At 41.0% G+C, this 20663-nt stretch overlaps 1 protein-coding gene across 3 annotated transcripts in view; it reads right to left on the bottom strand.

Moving 5' to 3' along the window:
- Positions 1–16405: 16405 nt before the first annotated feature.
- The window catches only part of LOC100619527 (zinc finger protein OZF-like), a 73768-nt gene continuing 69510 nt past the window's right edge, over positions 16406–20663 (bottom strand). For all 3 annotated transcript variants that reach the window (XM_056794608.1, XM_056794615.1, XM_056794591.1), the window contains 2 exons: positions 20240–20338; positions 16406–19327 (listed from right to left, as the gene is read on the bottom strand). In XM_056794608.1, coding sequence (XP_056650586.1) covers positions 18345–19327; positions 20240–20338 — 1082 coding nt within the window. In that variant the 3' untranslated portion in view covers positions 16406–18344. The remainder of the gene's footprint in view (positions 19328–20239; positions 20339–20663) is intronic.

Raw genomic sequence — 20663 nt, 5'->3', positions numbered from 1 at the left:
AGGGCAGGCCATGCCCAGCCCAGGCCTGTGTGTTCTCCCCTCCCGAGCCCCAGAGACAGCAGAGAGGAATTCAGAGCAGCAGCCCCGGGCCTGAGGCCAGCAAGGGAAGGATCCTCCAGGGAGAGAAGCCCTTCCAGGGCTTTTAGCCCCTCAGTGCTTGCTAGAGCTCAGGGCCTGGAGTCAGGGAGGCCTGAATTCTCCCCCTGCAGGACCCTGGACAAGTCACTTCACCTTGCTTGCCTCAGTTTCCTCCCCTGTCCAGTGGGCTGCAGGAGGGGAGGGCAAAGCCTCCCAGCCTCTGCCCAGAAAGCCCCAAAGGAGGGGAGAAGCAGCCAGGCCTGAGCAGCCTGAGCCCAGCCGCCCTGAGACACACAGACACCCCCAGACTGTCCTCTGTCCATCAGGGCTCAGAGCCTGGGCTCAGGGGCTGCTGCTGCCTTCTGTGGCTTCCCAAAGGGCAGGAGGGGGTTCCTAGGCCTTCCCCAGCCCTCTAAAGGGTCTCTGGGCCTTGTGGACTGGGGGAGGGGCTCAAGGAGACAAGTCCATGGGACAATCAGGGGGGGCTGATCCTCCAGGTCTGATGTTTTGGGTTTGGAGTCCAGGGCCCAAGGACAAAGGAATTTCCCTAATAATAGTTTGCCTGGGTTTCTGGGGCTGCCATGCCCCTGCCAAAGGAGACCCTCCTCAGCATCCCAGAGCCTCAGAAGACCCCGAGGAAGCATCTGCTTCCCCCCAGATCCTCTCTGGACCACCTTCCCCACAGCCCCTGGGCTCAGGCTCTTATTCTCTGGTTCTCACAATGGGGGAAACTGAGGTAAAGGCTGGATAAGGTTCTTGGCCAGGATTCCCTGGTGGGCAGTGTCTGAGGCCACATTTCCCCCCAGAAGAAAGTGTTGAAAAAACACCGAGTCCATCAGAGGATGCAGGGTTTAGTTATGGAGGTGTGTGAGTTAATCCAAAAGGAAAACAAAAACAAAAACAAAATCAAAAAAGGGAAAAAATAATCCGTTATATATATATATTAAAGAAGAATTCAAAAGAAGTATAAAAATATCAAAAATCTATGTATACAAAATTTTGAGAAAGCAAGAATAAATTTTCTCACAGGTCCCTGTATTTTATTACCTGCAACAAACAATAAAATAATGATATAAGTAATTGTTTACAATGTATCTAATGATAATAAATGTTTACTATGTTAGCTCTAAGAAGGATCACAGAGCAAGAATATTCTACTAATTCTCAATTCTGGAAACATTTAGCTCTCTCAAGAAGCCAATAAAATCTCTTTCCAAGAATTCTCTCCATTGTATTTCTACAAAGGAGTTAAAATAATTGTCTTAGGAAAGAGGTCCTTTCTATTTCATTTAGTTTGTTCTCTTGGTTCTGCTAATTTCACTCTGCATCAGTTCATACCAGTCTTCCTAGGTTTTTTTGAAATCATCCTCTTCATTATTTCTTTTTTTAAAAAACATTATTTTAATTGGTCATTTCCAAACATTATTCGTTGGAAACAAAAATCATTTTCTTTTCCTGCCCACCCCCTCCCAACACCTCTCCCATAGCCCACATGCAATTCCACTGGGTATCACATGTTTTCTTGACTGGAACCCATTTCCCTGTTGTTGGTATTTGCATTAGAGTGTTCATTTAGAGTCTCTCCTCAGTGATATCCCCTCCACCCCTGTAGTCAAGCAGTTGCTTTTCATCAGTGTTTTTACTCTCAGTTTATCCTCTGCTTGTGGATAGTGTTTTTTAGGTCCCTGCAGATTGTTCAGGGACATTACACCGCCACTAATGGAAAAGTCCATTACGTTCGATTATACCACAGTGTATCAGTCTCTGTGTACAATGTTCTCCTGGTTCTGCTCCTCTCGCTCTGCATCACTTCCTGGAGGTCGTTCCAGTCTCCATGGAACTTCTCCACTTTATTATTCCTTTGAGCACAATAGTACTCCATCACCAACATATACCACAATTTGCTCAGCCATTCCCCAATTGAAGGGCATCCCCTCATTTTCCAATTTTTGGCCACCACAAAGAGCACAGCTATGACTATTCTTGTACACGATTTTTTTCCTTATTATCTCTTTGGGGTACAGACCCAGCAGTGCTATGGTTGGATCAAAGGGTCTCTTATTGCCCTTTGGGCATAGTTCCAAATTGCCCTCCAGAATGGTTGGATCAATTCACAACTCCACCAGCAATGCATTAGTGTCCCTACTTTGCCGCATCCCCTCCAGCATTCATTACTTTCCATAGCTGTCATGTTAGCCAATCTGCTAGGTGTGAGGTGATACCTCAGAGTTGTTTTGATTTGCATCCCTCTGATTATAAGAGATTTAGAACACTTTTTCATGTGCTTATTAATAGTTTTGATTTCTTTGGCTGAGAACTGCCTGTTCTTGTCCCTTGCCCATTTATCAATTGGAGAATGGCTTGATTTTTTTGTACCATTGATTTAGCTCCTTGTAAATTTGAGTAATTAAACCTTTGTCAGAGGTTTTTGTGAAGATTGCTTCCCCATTTGTTGCTTTCCTTCTGATTTTAGTTACATTGGTTTTGTTTGTACAAAACCTTTTTAATTTGATGTATTCCAAATTATTTATTTTGCATTTTGTGACTCTTTCTACGTCTTGCTTGGTTTTAAAATCTTTCCCTTCGGTGAATCTTGTCTTGGTGTAGGGTGTAGGGTGTGAGGCTAGACAATCATTCCTAAGTAACCTGGCTACATGCTTCCTAGCCTACCAGTTTCTTCCTTGTTCCCCCTCACCTCCTACTCTGTCTCTTCTCCTTTGGTTTCCTCATGGTCTTCTCATTCTTCCCCAGGTTCTGCCCCAAACCTTAACTTTTATTGACCTTCAGAACCTACACCAACACAACCCTGGCGCAACTGTGGTATGTCAGGAATGTTTGATAGACATGTAAAGTTACTGAGAAAGGGGGAGGGGATTCTTCGACACCAACCCCCCTGTGATTCTTTGGGAGATCCATCTCCCCAATGGATCATTTAAATATAACTATCTTGTAACTCTAAATACCTTCTAGCTAAAAGTACATACAATATTGCATTTTTTTAAACTCTTACCTTCTGTCTTGGAATCAATACTGTCAATATTGGCTCCAAGGCAGAAGAGTGGTAAGGGCTAGGTAATGGGGGTCAAGTGACTTGCCCAGGGTCACACAGCTGGGAAGTGTCTGAGGCCAAATTTGAACCTAGGACTTCCCATCTCTAGGCCTGGCTCTCAATCCACTGAGCTACCCAGCTGCCCCTGTTATTGCATTTTTCTAAGAGGGAGTTACAATAGTTAGAGATGGGAGTAAAATACAAAAACTGATTGATAGGCACATTGACAAAATGCCAAGGAGGGGGCAGTCCCCTTTGGCATAAGAATTTACATTCAGAATAAGTATGTTCAACCCCCTTTAATTCAGTTCATTATATCCCAAAGTTCATTCTGGATCTTTTGATGCAATGTGTAGCTTCTTCAGGCATCTTTATAGCACCTTCTCCAAAAGGATCTACTTTCTTGATTTTGAGTGTTGGCAAGTTTCCTTTCCTGAAATTTCTCCAAAAAATTTTAAACCCTTGGCAAAGTTGCAGGATACAAAATAAACCCACATAAATCATCAGCTTTTCTATATATCTCCAACACAGCTCAGCAGCAAGAACTAGAAAGAGAAATCCCATTCAAAATTACCTTAGACAATATAAAATACTTAGGAATCTACCTCCCGAGACAAACACAGGAACTATATGAACACAACTACAAAACACTCGCCACACAACTAAAACTAGACCTTGAGCAAATGGAAAAACATTAACTGCTCATGGATAGGACGAGCCAATATAATAAAAATGACCATCCTACCCAAACTTATTTATCTATTTAGTGCCATACCCATTGAACTACCAAAATACTTCTTCACTGATTTAGAAAAAACCATAACAAAGTTCATTTGGAAGAACAAAAGATCAAGGATATCCAGGGAAATAACGAAAAAAAAAAACACATATGATGGGGGCCTTGCAGTCCCTGACCTAAAACTATATTACAAAGCAGCAGTCATCAAAACAATTTGGTACTGGCTAAGAAACAGAAAGGAAGATCAGTGGAATAGACTGGGGGAAAGCAACCTCAGCAAAACAGTATACGATAAACCCAAAGACCCCAGCTTTTGGGACAAAAATCCACTATTCGATAAAAACTGTTGGGAAAATTGGAAGACAGTGTGGGAGAGACTAGGAATAGATCAACACCTCACACCGTACACCAAGATAAATTCAAAATGGGTGAGTGACTTAAACATAAAGAAGGAAACCATAAGTAAATTGGGTAAACACAGAATAGTATACATGTCAGACCTTTGGGAGGGGAAAGGCTTTAAAACCAAGCAAGATATAGAAAGAATCACAAAATGTAAAATAAATAATTTTGACTACATCAAACTAAAAAGCTTTTGTACAAACAAAACCAATATAACTAAAATCAGAAGGGAAACAACAAATTGGGAAAAAATCTTCATAGAAACCTCTGACAAAGGTTTAATTACTCATATTTATAAAGAGCTAAATCAGTTGTACAAAAAATCAAGCCATTCTCCAATTGATAAATGGGCAAGGGAAATGGATAGGCAGTTCTCAGATAAAGAAATCAAAACTATTAACAAGCACATGAAGAAGTGTTCTAAATCTCTTATAATCAGAGAGATGCAAATCAAAACAACTCTGAGGTATCACCTCACACCAAGCAGATTGGCTAACATAACAGCGAAGGAAAGTAATGAATGCTGGAGGGGATGTGGCAAAGCAGGGACATTAATTCATCGCTGGTGGAGCTGTGAACTGATCCAACCATTCTGGAGGGCAATTTGGAACTATGTCCAAAGGGCGACAAAAGAATATCTGCCCTTTGATCCAGCCATAGCACTGCTGGGTCTGTACCCCAAAGAGATGGTGGACAAAAGGACTTGTACAAAAATATTCATAGCTGTGCTCTTTGTGGTGGCCAAAAACTGGAAAATGAGGGGATGCCCATCAATTGGGGAATGGCTGAACAAACTGTGGTATATGTTGGTGATGGAGTACTATTGTGCTCAAAGGAATAATAAAGTGGAGAAGTTCCATGGAGACTGGAACAACCTCCAGAAAGTGATGCAGAGCGAGAGGAGCAGAACCAGGAGAACATTGTACACAGAGACTAATACACTGTGGTACAATTGAACGTAATGGACTTCTCCATTAGTGGCGGTGTAATGTCCCTGAACAACTTGCAGGGATCCAGGAGAAAAAAACACCATTCATAAGCAAAGGATAAACTATGGGAGTGGAAACACCGAGAAAAAGCAACTGCCTGAATACAGAGGTTGAGGGGACATGACAGAGGAGAGACTCTAAATGAACACTCTAATGCAAATACTATCAACAAAGCAATGGGTTCAAATCAAGAAAACATCTAATGCCCAGTGGACTTACGCGTCGGCTATGGGGGGTGGGTGGGAGGAAAAGAAAATGATTTATGTCTTTAACGAATAATGCTTGGAAATGATCAAATAAAATATATTTTTAAAAAATTTCTCTATAAAATACTAGCTGTGATGAATAAACTTTGCCATGATTCACCAACAGTGTCTTGTGGTCCTCCTGATCCCAGAAAACCAATTCATCTTTCCCACCCTGTTTTCTGACCCACAATAACCTCCCTAGCTGGCCTAGCATTAGGCACCATGGCAGAATGAAACTTTCCTTGGAGGGGATAAAAATTTGGGGAGATATATGCAATCCTTTTATGTATTAAAAATCACATGCTGAAGACTGTACATCATAGGCCCCCCTTCCAACAAGGGGGTTGGACAAGAAGGGAGAGGGATATTGTGTCAGAATTTTAAAATTTCTGTTCTTACACCCATGCTTTGCTTGCATCATTTAGGACACTTGCCATGCATTCTGCCTTAGGGCAATCTGCCACCCTTTCTGATGTGAGATTGTTGGGAAACAGACAAGGTATGAATCAGAAACCACTGGAGCACCAATGTAATGGATACCATTCCTCCTAAAGGAAGAGCCATCAGGGTAGAGAGTTAGGTCTGGATCAGGAAGTGGGACATCAGTGAGATCTTGTTAGGGTCCCTCAGGCATATCAACCACAAGGTTAGAATTATGCAAAGGAAGCATGTCACCTGATGAAGGAAGTTCTAATTGGAGTGTGACAGTGTTAAGGATAAAACACCTTTTGATGATAACATTCTTTTTGCCTAGCAAGGTTATCTCATATCAAACAAGTCTTTGGTAAGAGAAAGCCTAAGGATAGTGTATCAGCAATATCCCCTTCATGATGGCACATCACAGAAAGCAACGAGCCCCAAACCAGCTCACAGGCCTTGTCCACCAGGAGAGCAGCAGCTGCCATAGACTGGAGGTACCCCCAAGGCAACAACATCTAGCTGGAAGGAATAAGAGCCAGTAGGGTGAAGGGATGGCCAGAGATAGTGGGCAAGTTCTCCAGATGTCACAACTTTCTGCTTATAGACAAAGAGAAAAAAGATTCACTCTGATCTGGGAGGCATAAAGCAGATGCTGAGAGGAGAGATTATTTTGAGAGTGTGTATAGGTGTTAGGTATTATTGCTGCAAAGGCAAAGGCTCTGCCAGAGAGTCCTGAGTTAAGGCACTTCATGGTTTAACAATCTGTAAGAATTTAAATTTAGGTTTTATGCTAAATGTGAGAATTATAAAATAATATTGTGGTAATCAATTTAAAAATATTACAGCTTAAGTCAAAATGACTTTTAGTAGCTTTATTTACAAAGAAGTGGAAATAGTGAAAGTAGAAAAATGTAGATAAAGAGACAGATTCTAATAAGCCTACCAGTCCTTCTCCTGAGAAGCCAGGCTCAGCTCCAGCAGGGCTTCCCCAAAATTCTGTCTCCATGTGGATTTTCCCAAAAATCCTCAACCAGAAGTCCCAGTGGTGTCTTCAGCCAGGGTTCCACCATTTCAGCCTCCTCCAAAGCCAAGGCAGGAATCTCTAGAACTAATCTGTCCAGAAGCCAGGAAAGGAAGGCCAGTTGATCACCCAGCAAGCCAGCACAGGATCCAGGGCGTCTCTTCCTTCAGTTCAGCTCACCAATGCTGGCCTTTTTAAAGCAGTTTTCCTGATGTCACTTCCCATCACTCCCCCATTTTATGGGAACCAATCGCAGTCTTTCAATTTCCCTAGCACAGCCCAAGGGGTAGGGCAGGGGCCTCTGAAGTTGTCACCTACTCTAGAAAGTGACTTGTGAACTCTCATACTTAGTGACTGGTAAGGTACTAAGTAGAGATACTTTAGATTTTTATTGATTACCTTAAAAGTTGCTGATTGATAGACAAAGAGAGTTTGATTCACTCTTCACAAATCTCTCCAAAGATGGAACCCAATGACAAATATAACTGGCAATGCCCAAGATGACCTGTAGCTGCTTCTTTGTCTTTGGGTTTTCCAATTTCTGCGTGGCTTGGACACACTCTAGTGACTCTTGTATGGAGTTTCCTGATTGAAGAAAGCCTGAATACTCAACTTAAGGAGACATCATTGGACTGTAGACTTGGAAATATTATGGCCTCTTTCATGCAGTTATAATACCTGGTGAATGTTGTCCTCTTCACGAATTTCATCCTCTGGAGAGTTAATAGTAAATCACCAATGTATTGTAAAAGAGAGGTCTTGTTGCAGAATTTGGGAGAAGACAGTTGGGCTTTCTACAAACTCTTTTTTTTTTTCAATTTAAACATTTTATTTGGTCAATTTCAAACATTATTCATTGAATACAAAAATCATTTTCTTTTCCTCCCTCCCCTCCCGCTACCCCTCCCCTAGCTGACGATAGCTGACATGCAATTCCACTGGGTATCATATGTGTCTTTGTTCTGAACCCATTTCCATGGGTTGGTATTTGCGCTAGGATGTTTCATTTAGAGTCTCGATCCCCAATGATGTCTCCTTGGCCCCTGTATTCAAGCAGTTGCCTTTCTTCGGTGATTTTGTTCCCACAGTTTGTCCTCTGCTTGTGGATAGTGATTTTTCTCGTAGATCCCTGCAGGTTGTTCAGGATCACTGCACTGACACTAATGGAGAAGTCCATTACTCTACAAACTTTAAAGGAAGTCTTGTATAGGTGTATTGAGTCACTTTCCAGATGAACCCAAAGAAAACTTGGGCAGATTCACAAATTGGAATACAGAAAAAAGCTGAACTTAAATCAGTGACAGTGAAGCATTTGGCTGTACATGGAATGGTGGAGACAATGGTGGCCAGATTGGGAACTACTGGATATCTGGGAATAACATAACGATTAATAGCATAAAGATCTTGTACAAAATGATATGCAGGTTTGCCGTCATGAGCTGGCTTAGGTTGCTTAACAAGAAATATAGGAGTGTTGTATGCTGATTTACATGGAATTAAAATTCCTTGATCAATTAATGCATTCATTATAGGTTCAATCCCCACTATGGATTCTTTCAACAGTGGATATTGTGGATTGGAGAGAGGAGGACTATCTTTTACTTCAATAGTAATGGAAATATCTGATTTTAAAAGTCCCACATGATGAGAGGATTTTAGCCTAAACCAAATCAGGAACAGTGAATGGAATCTGCTCAGTATCAACACAAGCAATGACAGCTGATTCTGAGTCTAGTAATAAAGGAAATATATATAGAGAGAGTTCTGGCAGCTTTAGAGACAAAGACTCATGAAATGAGCATTCAATAGTGGCTGAGCACTTTGGCCACAATCTTCTCACCTGCCTTGGACCTGCAAGTTCTAAATACATTTACAACAGAGAGCAATAAAAAAGGGGAGAGAACAGAAAACAGGTTCCAACTCCTAAGACAACAAAGATTAAAGTTGAATAGGACTAGATGAGTGTTTACCATGCTGCAGCACCATTTAAACCCATAGCAGTGCCTTTTCCTGTTTGATTGGGTTATCCAGTGGAAAAAAGGAAGGAAAATCTAGAACTTTTAAAGATCCCCATTTTCCCCATTACCTAGCCCTAGGTATGGGCTAGGCAATGGGGGTTAAGTGACTTGCCCAGGGTCACACAGTTGGTGTAATATTTATAGTTAAGATGGATGTGTATGAATAACAGGGCATATGGAAGGTTTGTAGCAGGGAATGGAGGAGTTGAAGGGGGAGAGGGAATATGGCTGCCTGTGAGGCAAAGGAGAGACATGTCCCCTGCTGAGAGGCCATTTTTGAACAAAATGGGGTGTCCAAGAAATGAACCACTTATGATAGCCTGCAAGGATGTCTTCTCTATGGATTGATGCCAAAGATGCCCCATAGCAGGTTAAACACAGACCCTACTATGGGACAAGCCTTTTCCCAGACTTTCGTCATCCAGCAGGGGTCAGATAAGGACCGTTTGTAGTTGGATGACTAAACTGAGGTTCAGCTCCCTCTATGCCCAAGTAAAGATAGTCCACTTATCTGGCTGTGATATTCAAATAAGATAAATTTTAATAACCAATTCAGGCTGGAGAGGTATCAGGGAAGAGGGAAGAGGGATGTCCCTAAATAAGGTTGGAGTCTTTCTCAGCTTTGGAGCTGAGGCCAGGCCTCACAGGCTAGTGGAGGGTTTCTCTTATTCCTGTCTATGCTATATGTGTGCTAGTTTTCTTAATTTCAAAATCTTAGCAGTAGACAGCAAGCATCAAGAAAAGTTCTGACTTTCAGAGCTGGCTGGGCCTGTCTCTTCAGGCTGAAGAAAGTTGAGGCACCTCTATCCAGAGACTGGGCAGCCAAGCTCCTCCCACTTCCAACACCAGGAAGGAAATGCTAGTCACAAGACCTACTGTCACTCCCAGTTGCCCCTTCCCCCACCAACTGTCAGTCTTCTCTCTAATATTTACACTGTTGCTTGTTGCAACACAGTGGCAGAAAGTCCAGAACTTCTTTTAGTTTCCTTTCTACACTGGGAAGTGTCTGAGGCCATATTTGAACCCAGGAACTCCTGTCTCTCGGTCTGGCTCTTAATCCACTGAGCTACCCCATTTTTTTTGACATCACAAAAAGCATGGCTATGAATATTTTTGTACAAATATTTTTCATTATTATATCTTTGTAGTACAAACCTAGTAGTGGCATTGTTGGACCAAAGGGCAGGGAGGCTTTTAAAGCCCTTTGGGCATAATTCCAAATTGTCTGCCAGAATGGTTAGATCAATTCACAACTCCACCAGAAATGCATTACTGTCCAAATTTTGTAACAACCCCTCCAATATTTATCATTTTCCTTTACTGTCATATGGATCAATTTACTAGGTGTAAGGTGGTAACAGCATTATTTTGATTTTCATTTCTCTAATTATGAAAGATTTAGAACACTTTTTCATGTGCTTATTGATAATTTTGATTTCTTTAGCTGAAAACTGCCTATTCATGTCCCTTGTCAATTGGGGAATGGCTTGATTTTTTTGTACAATTGACTTAGTTCCTTATAAATTGATACTGTATTTTATATATCCTATAGTTCTATAATACTCTATAGCTATTTTCTACTGACATTGCCCATCCTAGCTGGCTAAGATGGATTTCCTTTTCATCTGTTCTGGTATGACATTGGGCCAGAGACCTTTAGGTTTAATCCACAGGTTTCTGCCTCATGCCAATTCAGAACCGCTATCTCTAAGCAGGCCTCTGCTGAATCACCATAGCACACAGGACATTCATGATAAAGGTGGAAGTTACATCAATGGCATGACTGGCAATGGCTTGGAGGGACCAAGACACAAGACCAACTCACTGGAGAATTTACTTGAGCCAGATAGCACTTTCTTCCTGACATCACCTCTGTAAAACAGTGCTATATAAAGAGGCCACTCACAGGCTCTGGGTCTTCTGTTGCTAACTGGAGCCCAGCTTTATTGTGAGATGGGCCTACACTCAATAAGCCTATTTCTTTTTGGCTTGGAGAATTTGTTTTACTTTTTGGTGTCTGATAATACATTTTCACCACACAGAGACCCCCCTCCCCCATGGAACATACTTTGAGAAGCAATGTTTTAGGTCATTGAGAGCCACTTCAGACACCTCTCAGTTTAAGTGACATTTGGCTTAGAAAGTCCCAGACCCCATGCTACTTATGATGGTGGCATCTTTGGGAAAAAGCATTGGAGGCATTCTCCACCTGGGACTTTGGTTCCTGAATACCCAGATATTAAGCATCCACTAGCAATTTTCTCTTTCATTTTAGCCAATTCTTGCCTTTTGATATCCTTGGACCATTTGTCAATTGGGGGAATGGCTTGGATTCTTATAAATTTTACTTATTCATATTTTTGAGAAATTAGACCTTTATCAGAGAAATTTGTTATAAATTTCCCCCAGTTTGTTGTTTCCCAACTAAACCTGCTTGTATTGGCTTTATTTGTACAACATTAATTTAAACATAATTATTCATTTTATATCTTGAAATGTTCTCTTCTTTTCATATCTCCATATTATTAATTCTTATACGTGAACAGTTCTATAAATCCAAACCCCCAAAATCAGGTACCCAAATAAACAAGTGATAAGTCATATATTTTCATCTTCATTTGTGCTCCAATAGTTCTTTCTTTAGAGATGGAGAGTATTCTTTTTCAGAAGTCCTTCAGAATTGTCCTGGATCATTGTTTTGTGGTTAGTACCAAGGTCTATCACATTTGATTGTTCCATAATATTGGAATTATTGGATATGTTTTCCTGGTTCTGCTGACTTCACTCTGCATCATTTCACTTAACTCTTTCTAAAGCCATCCTGTTCATCATTCCTTAGAGCTTAATAGTATTCCATCACCATCACATACCAGTTTGTTCAATCATTTCACATTTGAGGGACATCTCTTTAGTTTCCAATTCTTTGCCACCACAGAAGGAGCAGCTATAAGTACTTGGTACGAACCCATTTTTAAAAATTCTTTTTGGCATATGACCGTATTAGTGGTATGACTGGATCAAAAAGTTTCCATTTTTCAGGGGGCATAATTCAAAATTGTCCTAGAGAATGGTGGATCAGTTCACAACTACAACAGCAATGTATTAGTGTCCCAATTTTGCACACATCCCCTCCAACATTTATCATTGCTCTTTACTGTGATATTGGTCAATCTGATAGGTGTAGGGTGGTACTTCAGAGTTGTTTTAATTTACATTTCTCAAATGAAGCAGGATTTAAAATATTTTTCATATGATTATTGATAGCTTTGATTTTTTTACTCTGAAAACTGCCTATTCATAAACTTTGACCATTTATCAACTGGGGAATGACTTGGATTCTTATAAGTTTTAATTACTTCTTTATATATTTGAGAAATGAGGCATTCGTCAGAGAAATAATAATTTTCCTCCAGTTTGATATTTCCCTTCTAATCTTGGTTGCATTGGTTGTTTGTACAAAACCTTATCAAAATAATAATAATCAAAATTATCCATTTTATTATGATCTCTATTCTCTTTTCCACAGATATAACTGGTAAGGTATTTTATGTTCCCCTAATTTACTTATTGTAGCAGTCCACACCTAGCTATGGGCAAGGGAAACAGTTAGTATGTACAGAGTGGCTTAGAAGAGAGCATGCTCAGTCTTGCGCATGGCTAGGAAAGCCTCTGGCCCTTGATCCCAGTGCCCCCCCAGGTTAAGCGGGAAAACAGGTTTCTTTGTGTTCACCTGGCTAAGATAAACCACACCTATACTTTGTCGTTAACCAATGATAGTCATACCTATGTATTGTGTATATCTGCATATCAAAGACATTAAAAGCAGCCACAGCAATTTCCTCCCTCTCTTGGATCTCAGCTCTCACTGATGCCTGTCCTTGCTGGAGCTTGGCTTCTCACCAAGCTCTATCTTTAATTCCTTTCCTTCTCTATCTCTCTCACCTGGGACCTGGCCTTCGGCCAGGCACTTTCTTTTCTCTATCATGTCTCCAACCTGTGTGGTATAAATTTGGGATCACTGGATGACTGTTGCCTTGTGTTATCCTGATAGATCGGAGTTTCACTATGGCTCCATTATAATCAATAAGGCCTGGTTTTCTGACTCATTTCTGCCATCTCATATCTTTAACTTGGCTCCACCACGCCCCTCGCGGTATCCAAAACTTCTATTCTTCCCCTATCTTTCTACTGTGTGGCTTCTCTCGCCCGAGAGGCCGCACTTATAATATCACTATTTATATTTAAATCACATACGCATTTTGATTTTTGTAGAGTTCAGCTCATACATAAATTTCTTGTGTGGGTGAAGGGAGGTTGTGTGAATCTTAAAAATTCTCAGACCCTACTTCATAAGATTTGGTTAAGACCATTCCCCATTTTAAACAATGAAGGAACTTAGATCAGGAATGTGAGATCTCTACTCCACCCTTACTTAAGCCTGCTTTAGGGGAAGAAACTCCTTGCTGAACAATGAAAAATACTTAAACCCATACTTACAGTAGATCTAATACAAAAGGGTGCTAAGTACCTATAAAGGTCAGGCAACTTGTGAACTTGCAAGTGGCAAAGAGGTGAGAACTTACTCAGGTGTGAATTACTCAAAAGTTTAGACTACTTAGGTGTGAATTAAGAATGGAATGTCCTTTGGAAAACGTCTACTGTGATTGGTAGATGTGAGAACTTAGGGGAAGTGACATAGGAGAAAATTCTCTTTAAAAGGAGAAATGTCTGAACCAGTTGGAGTTAGTTAGGAGGATGCAGCCTTGGTGGCTGGACTTAGTTGAGCTGACCAAAGCTGAACTGGTGTCTCTCTCTGAACACTAGAATTGTGCCTGGGACAAATCTTGTGGTGAGTGAATTGAAGACTGACTGATCTTTCTTGGGCTGAGGCTGGCTTAAGCTGGCCTACCCCTTTTCTCATTATTTCCCTTTCTCTCTCTCTCTCTCTCTCTCTCTCTCTCTCTCTCTCTTTCATTAATTCCTCATTTGTATTAATTAAAATCTCTATAAAACCCAGCTGGATTGGGTATATTTAATAATTGGGAATTTTTCCCTGGCAACCACCTTATATTTGATTTAAAAACAGACACTGTCTTGAAAACATATTTTCTGCAGTCACAATTTAAACAAACCACTCTTTATCTGTCATAGTTTATGGCTCCAACTCTTTTAAATGTTATAGTTGGCAGCTGCAAAGTAACAGGGTAAGCTTATACATTAGAGAGAATGAGACATGAAAGAGTCAGAGAAACAAGAAACACAGACTAGACATAAGTGTGGTGTCATCAGGTCAGCCTGTCAGAGGTTCCAGAGTGACTCAGCTGAATTGCCTTTATTCAGGAAAGTAGGAATGGGGGTTGTGGCATGTCAATCAAACAGGTGTCATGGCAGAAATATTAGCATCATATTGGCCATCAACAAGATAAAGGAACAGATACCAACACAATGGCACAGCCAGTATCCAGACCAGAAGCTCATTTGAAAGTCCTTCCTTCAGAACACTGGCACCATCTCATTTGGATGATGAGTTTAGGTCTTTGACATTACAAAGAAGCTATTGAAATCACATGCCAGCCTTCCAGACTGCAGATCACAGTAAAGGCTTGATTTCTAAGTTCAGCAAAATTTAATACCCAACCAATTGAAGGATTCAGAAATGAATCCTGAGAAATATTAGAATACATCCATGAGCACTTTGCTCAGTAGTCAGCTTTTGAAAAAGTCTTTAATATCTTCATGATTCATTATAACTGAAACCCTAAATCCTACTTAACCATAAGTGAGGGGATGTCTGCAACCCATGTGCTAAAGTAGGTGACAACTCAGAAACTCTCCTTACCCTTCTCTCTCCTCTCCCTCCTTCCACTTATCTCCTCCATTACATTGGTTTGCAACCCACAACTAGGTGACAACTCAGAATTCCTAGGAGGAGAGTTAACACCTCTAGAGGTGAGAAGTCAATCCCACATACACTGACCTTGGGCAGGGCTGCACAATTTGGAAATTGTGTTTGGTCCCTGTGAAGAAAGACAGGAACAGGAAACCACCCCAAAAGCCAGGAAATCCTTCTGCTGGGTCAGTCTCCTAAAGTAGAGTCTCCTGGAGATAGTCTTCAAGGGAACTTCACCCTGGACTCTGTGGCTTGGGTCATGACTTCAATTTAGATTCTGGCTCCTGGACTACTTTGTTGAGTGAGTGAAAAGGCTGAATCCCTTCCTCGTTTCCATCTTGGAGGAGGCCTTGTGGTTACTTACTATCAGCCCTCCTGGCTGAGGACTAATATAGGTATTTTCTCTAAACTCTTTCACATTTTTCTATTTTATTGTTTGCCCTCTATTTGGGTAAATAAACTTCAGTCTTGATATCATAATTTCAGTGTCCTCGTTATTTCCATATAATTTAAGTCCAACCATTAAATTTAACATTAACAACTGGGATATGAAGCCAAGATAAAATCACCAGCAGGACAACTTTTAGATAATATTGCTAAAGACTCAGAATTTCCTACAAACTTTAAAAAAAAAAAAACTTTACCTTCCATCTTGGAATTAATACTGTATATTGGTTCCAAGGTAGAAGAGTGGTAAGGGCTAGGTAATGGGGGTCAAGTGACTTGTTCAGGGTCACACAGCTAGGAAGTTTCTGAGGCCAGATTTGAACCTAGAACCTCCCATCTCTAGGCCTGGCTCTCAATCCACTGAGATTCCCAGCTGCCCCCCCCCCCAAACTTATTAACCCTGTCTTCACAGTAAACAGAAAATTAAAACCTAAGGTGCTAATTGGCAGCTTCATAAAATTTTGATCTGTTATAAAAAAATAATACTGTAACCAAGGCAAAAGTAAACTGAAATTTTTTAAATGGCACATATCAGTAAAAAAAACAAATTTAAATAAACATTAGCAGTTGATTAAACTACTCAACACCTATATGGAAACAGCAGAAATGAAAGATTATACATTTTATGGAAAAAATCTAGAATGTGTCTTTATTCCAAATGCAATTGTACAATAAACATCTCCAAATTTTTGAACAAAGCAGACTCAAAAATGATTTTAACAATGACTTTTGGCCACCAAGACTCTGATTAATCTGTAATTAACATGTCATAGATATAACTACTTAAAAAAGAAAATGTTTTTGACTAAATTGTTATATATTGAGTGTTATCAAAGCATACCGCGTGCAAGCATGAGTCTACAAAAACTGAAAATGTGTTTTATGACTTGTACTATGAACTAAAAGTTTAAGGTAAATGGGTTATGACAGTGTTCAAAAAATTTATATTATGTATTGTTACAGACAAAACAGTGGTTGCGAAAATATGGTTTCAAGACTTTGAATTGCCAAAACTGTAAAGATAATTTTGTGTCTTGATTTTATATTAAAAAATAAAGTGGTTGCCATAGGAAAAACTCCCAAATATGAAATACTCAGGTCAGCTGGGTTTTATGGAGATTTTAATGAACACAAATTAAGGAATTAAAGAAAGGGAGAGAGACAGAGTAAGAGGAAATTATAGGAAAAGGGCTTGGGCCTATGCCAATGGCCTAGGCCTTTCTCCTTAAGAGAGAAAAGTCAGTCTCTAATCACTCACCACAAGATCCTTCCAAGCAAAACTCTAGTGTTCAGAGACCCTCCAGTTTAGCTCAGGAAGTTGAACTAAGTTCAGCCACCGAGAGAGCCCCCAGCAGCCTTCTGTGACTCCTGACCTACAATTCAGCTCCAAAGCAGAATTACTTCAGAGGCCTCTGACCTCCTTTTAAAGAGAATTTTCTCCTATGTCACATCCCCTAAATTTTCACATCTACCAACCACAGTAGACGTTTTCCAAAGGACTGACCATACCTAATTCACATTTTGTTATCACCTTCTCTGTGTAGACTAAATCCTCACACTTCTTGCTAAGCTTGCTTGACATTTTAGTGATTAATTTGACCTTCATAGGTACTTAGCACCTTTTTGTATTAGATCTAAAAATAGACCTAGCTTAAGGGCTTGGCCTCACTATAAATATGGGTTGGGGACGTTTTCATTGTTCAGTAAGGAGTTTTACAACTTTATCTTCCCCTAAGGTATACCTAAGTATGGGTGGAGTAAGGTTAAGTTCTCAATACATTCCAGATCAATTACCTCCATTGTTTAAATGGGGAATAACCCTAACCTTTTAAGGTAGTGTCTGAGAAATTTTAAGATTCACAGTATAAGGATGATATTGGTTCTCTTCCAAGTCACTAACAAGCTGGAAAAATGATTCTTTTTAGAGTAAACAGAGACTAGGCAAATTGATCAGAAAAAAAAAAGGAATACCATACTAAATCTATACCAACCACACTGGGTTTGAAAGGAACATCACCAAATCCCAGAACTATCAGTTTTTTATAGAATTATATAACATGGGGGTTGAGGTTTTTCCTAATACTGGATCCACACCAAGTCATCAAGCCAGAAGCAACAGACATATGTGACAGAGGACCTTTGTGAACAATGGAGTATGAAGAACACAAATGACCACCCTGAGGACCCAAGCCACAGAACCCATGACTTGGGGACAAGCCATAAGAATAGTGCATATGTCAGAACAATTCCTGGAGTTGGCAAGCCTCCCAAGACTGACGAATCTTAACTAAGCCACTTCTCCATAAAACATTTTCCCAATTTTATGTTAATAAGTGGCTGCCTCACCCTTTGTTTTACCCCAGTCCAACTACTCCAAGGATCCCCACCCATTGCATCTGTAAGTGATATCATTCCCCCTCCACAACCCTATTCCTTGTCATTCTTTCAGTACATACTCCTGGTCCCTGGTATTCAGACCCAAATGTCTATACCCTGCTTCCACCTCAGAAAGCAAAAACGTAATCAAGCATTTATTCAGTTTATCCTCCTGTCTAATTTAGGTAAAAAGAGAGATGTAGGAGGCAAAAAACCCGAGACCTTAAAAGCAAAGCTCGGGACGAAGCAGACCCTCAGTAAAACTGAAACCATAGCTCAGCTAAAGTTAGACATGTAGACTGAGGCTTCAAACCCCTCCTTTTCCACCCCTCCTGCTGTAACAGCATGTTCTTCCAAAAACTGCTGATGCAAGCATTCTCTGGCAATCTCAGGTAGGTAGTTACATATTGACATTGATTTATCAGCCTATAGAAAACTGTCTACATTCAGTGAGGTTAATCAAACCCTTTGTACCAAACTTGTACATCATTACCTTCCACTGAGAATATAAGAAGCTCACCCAAGACCTTAGCCTGTTTCAGACTCTCTATATAATGGAAAGCATAATCAATAAACTTTGCCTTGATTAGCTACCAGCTTACCTCTGGCCCTCCTTAACCCAAACCTATTTTCTCATCTCCCCCACCCTGTCCTGGGGTCCCTTCAATTATTTGGTAGAGCCAGTCTCTCTCATCTCTCCAGTGTGAATTGTCTGGTGTAGGGTCAGTAAGCTTCTCCAGAGAAAACCTTCCCCACAAAGGTTGCATTGAAAAGGTTTCTCTCCAGTATGAATTCTACTGTGATTAGTAAGATCATACTTCCCAGAGAATGCTTTCCCACATACATTGCATTCATGAAGTCTTATTCCTTCATGAGTACTCTTCCGATGTCCTGAAAGGTGAGAGCTTGACCGGAATGTCTTCCCACATTCACTGCATTTAAAAGGTTTCTCTCCAGTATGGATTCTGTAATGTGCTTTAAGAGCCCCCTTTTCCTGGAAGGCCCTTCCACATTCACTGCATTTGTACCGTCTCTCTCTACTCTGACAATGAGAGTAAAGTTCAGCACAAACTGTCTTCCTCCATTTAGTTAGTTCATTACACTTTTTCCCCCTATCAGTTGTCTGGTGTGGACCACATTCATTAATACGAGGGAATGAATTCCCCGTTTCATGAACTTTCTCTTCAGAAAGAATTCCACGTTTTTTTATGGAGCCCAAATCATGGCCCAGCACTTTCTGACATTTTGTAACCTTATTACGACGTTTCTTCCTGGAATGGATTTGATCACTTTGTCCTTGGTTCAAATACATGGTGGAACGCCCTCTCTGGTTATCTCCTTTCTGGCCCTGCATAACTACAGATGCTCCCTGTTGTGGAAAAAGGCCTGGCTCTGGGCTAGAGGTCTGACTGTATTTATCATATGCAGAGCCTCCAGCCTCATTGGGAGGTTCTGCTTGGATTATTTTTATTCCTCTAGAAGGTTTCCCCTCCATTCTCTGCTTTCTCTTCAATCTGCCATCACACTCCCAGGCTTTCTCCATCTTGCAGATTCTTAGATCATCCTCCAAGAACTTTTCCTGGGATAAGACTTTCACAGAAATACTCATCTTGGGAGCTGACTCCTTGGTCTGAGGCCTCGATTCCCAACCTGAAAGAAAGAATATGAACAGAGCTTTTCCTTGGATGAATCAGCTTTTGTCTAGGAGTCACTTTCCGCAATAATCAGGCTGCTACAAACACTGTCCTTGTATTCATGTAAATGGAAATCAGTTTACGTGTCTTCTAAAATTTCTTTGCATTCATCAAGCTTATCCTTTGATATGGGTCAATAATATTAAATTAGCTGAAGGTGGGAAAACTGATGCAGGGACCTCAGAATCATTACAGGTGGGGATGACTGCTGACTGCCCTACACCATGTATGAACGTAACCTGGAATATATGTGTCTATACATCTTTATGTATACTATTAATATCCATTATAGACAAAGACATGGACACACAAGACTGCCTCAGAAGCAGTACATAGCAACAATTTAAGACACAAGGTAAGGATTTAAAAAGAAGAGCCCAAGGAAGGGCCGGGTCAGGAAAAGCTCTCAAGACCGACAAAGAAGGGCTGTAAAAGGACACACACACCTGGCAAAATCTTCACCTGAATCAGACCTCTGGAAGGAGTCATGAGATTATGATCAGGGGGTCTAAGTAAAAGAATTCATGTGTAGCTCTGACACTGAAGAATTCCATTTTGCTTTCCACAAAAGATTAAAAGAACCCAGAGCTCCACCCACAGTGGAATTTCTTTCCCATACTATGAAGGTACCAGCAGAACCTGGTCATTTGTATCCATACCTTGAGGCAAAATGATTCAAAGTGGAGGAGGCAGAAAGGAATTCTATGTGGGATCTGTGGCAGAGAGAGGAGTTCCTGGCCCAGAAGGTCACTGAGGGGATCACCCAGGAGCCCATTCTCTGTGGGCTGAGAGATGAATGACCAGCAGAGCTGTGTATGGGTTGTTGCGTCCTCACCAGGGTCAGGCACTCATCCACTCCCTCACTCACCTGGCCAGCAGCTTCTTAGGACACCACCAGTTGGAATCCAATGTGGTTCCCCTGACTCCAGCTCAGAGATCCTCACATCCTTGTTTGAATCAGCAAGGCCTAGTCATGGGAAAGGACAAAGAGATGAAGAGGGAGGATGATCTCCCAGGCCCTTAGGAACAAGCTAGTATAGAGCCTGGGTGCCATGGAGCTGCTTAGAGAAAACATCTCAAGGCTGATCTGGTTTGTTTTCCTGGGAAGACACAGGACTGGAACAAGGAATGGAGGGGGGTTCTGAAAGACAAGGGTTCATTCGATCCATTCAATACTGAGGTATTGGGAGCTTGGCTGACTTCAAGTACTTCCCCTGAGCCTTGAGAAGGTCCCTGTGGTCTGAGGGAGCAGAGCTGGGCTGGGACCACACAGTAAAGCCCTTCATTGCTAG

The sequence above is a fragment of the Monodelphis domestica genome, chromosome 1, assembly GCF_027887165.1.
Source record: "Monodelphis domestica isolate mMonDom1 chromosome 1, mMonDom1.pri, whole genome shotgun sequence".
Classification (NCBI taxonomy): Eukaryota; Metazoa; Chordata; class Mammalia; order Didelphimorphia; family Didelphidae; genus Monodelphis; species Monodelphis domestica.
The sequence above is the reverse complement of the archived record's forward strand: the minus strand, read 5'-3'. Positions and strand labels throughout refer to the sequence as shown.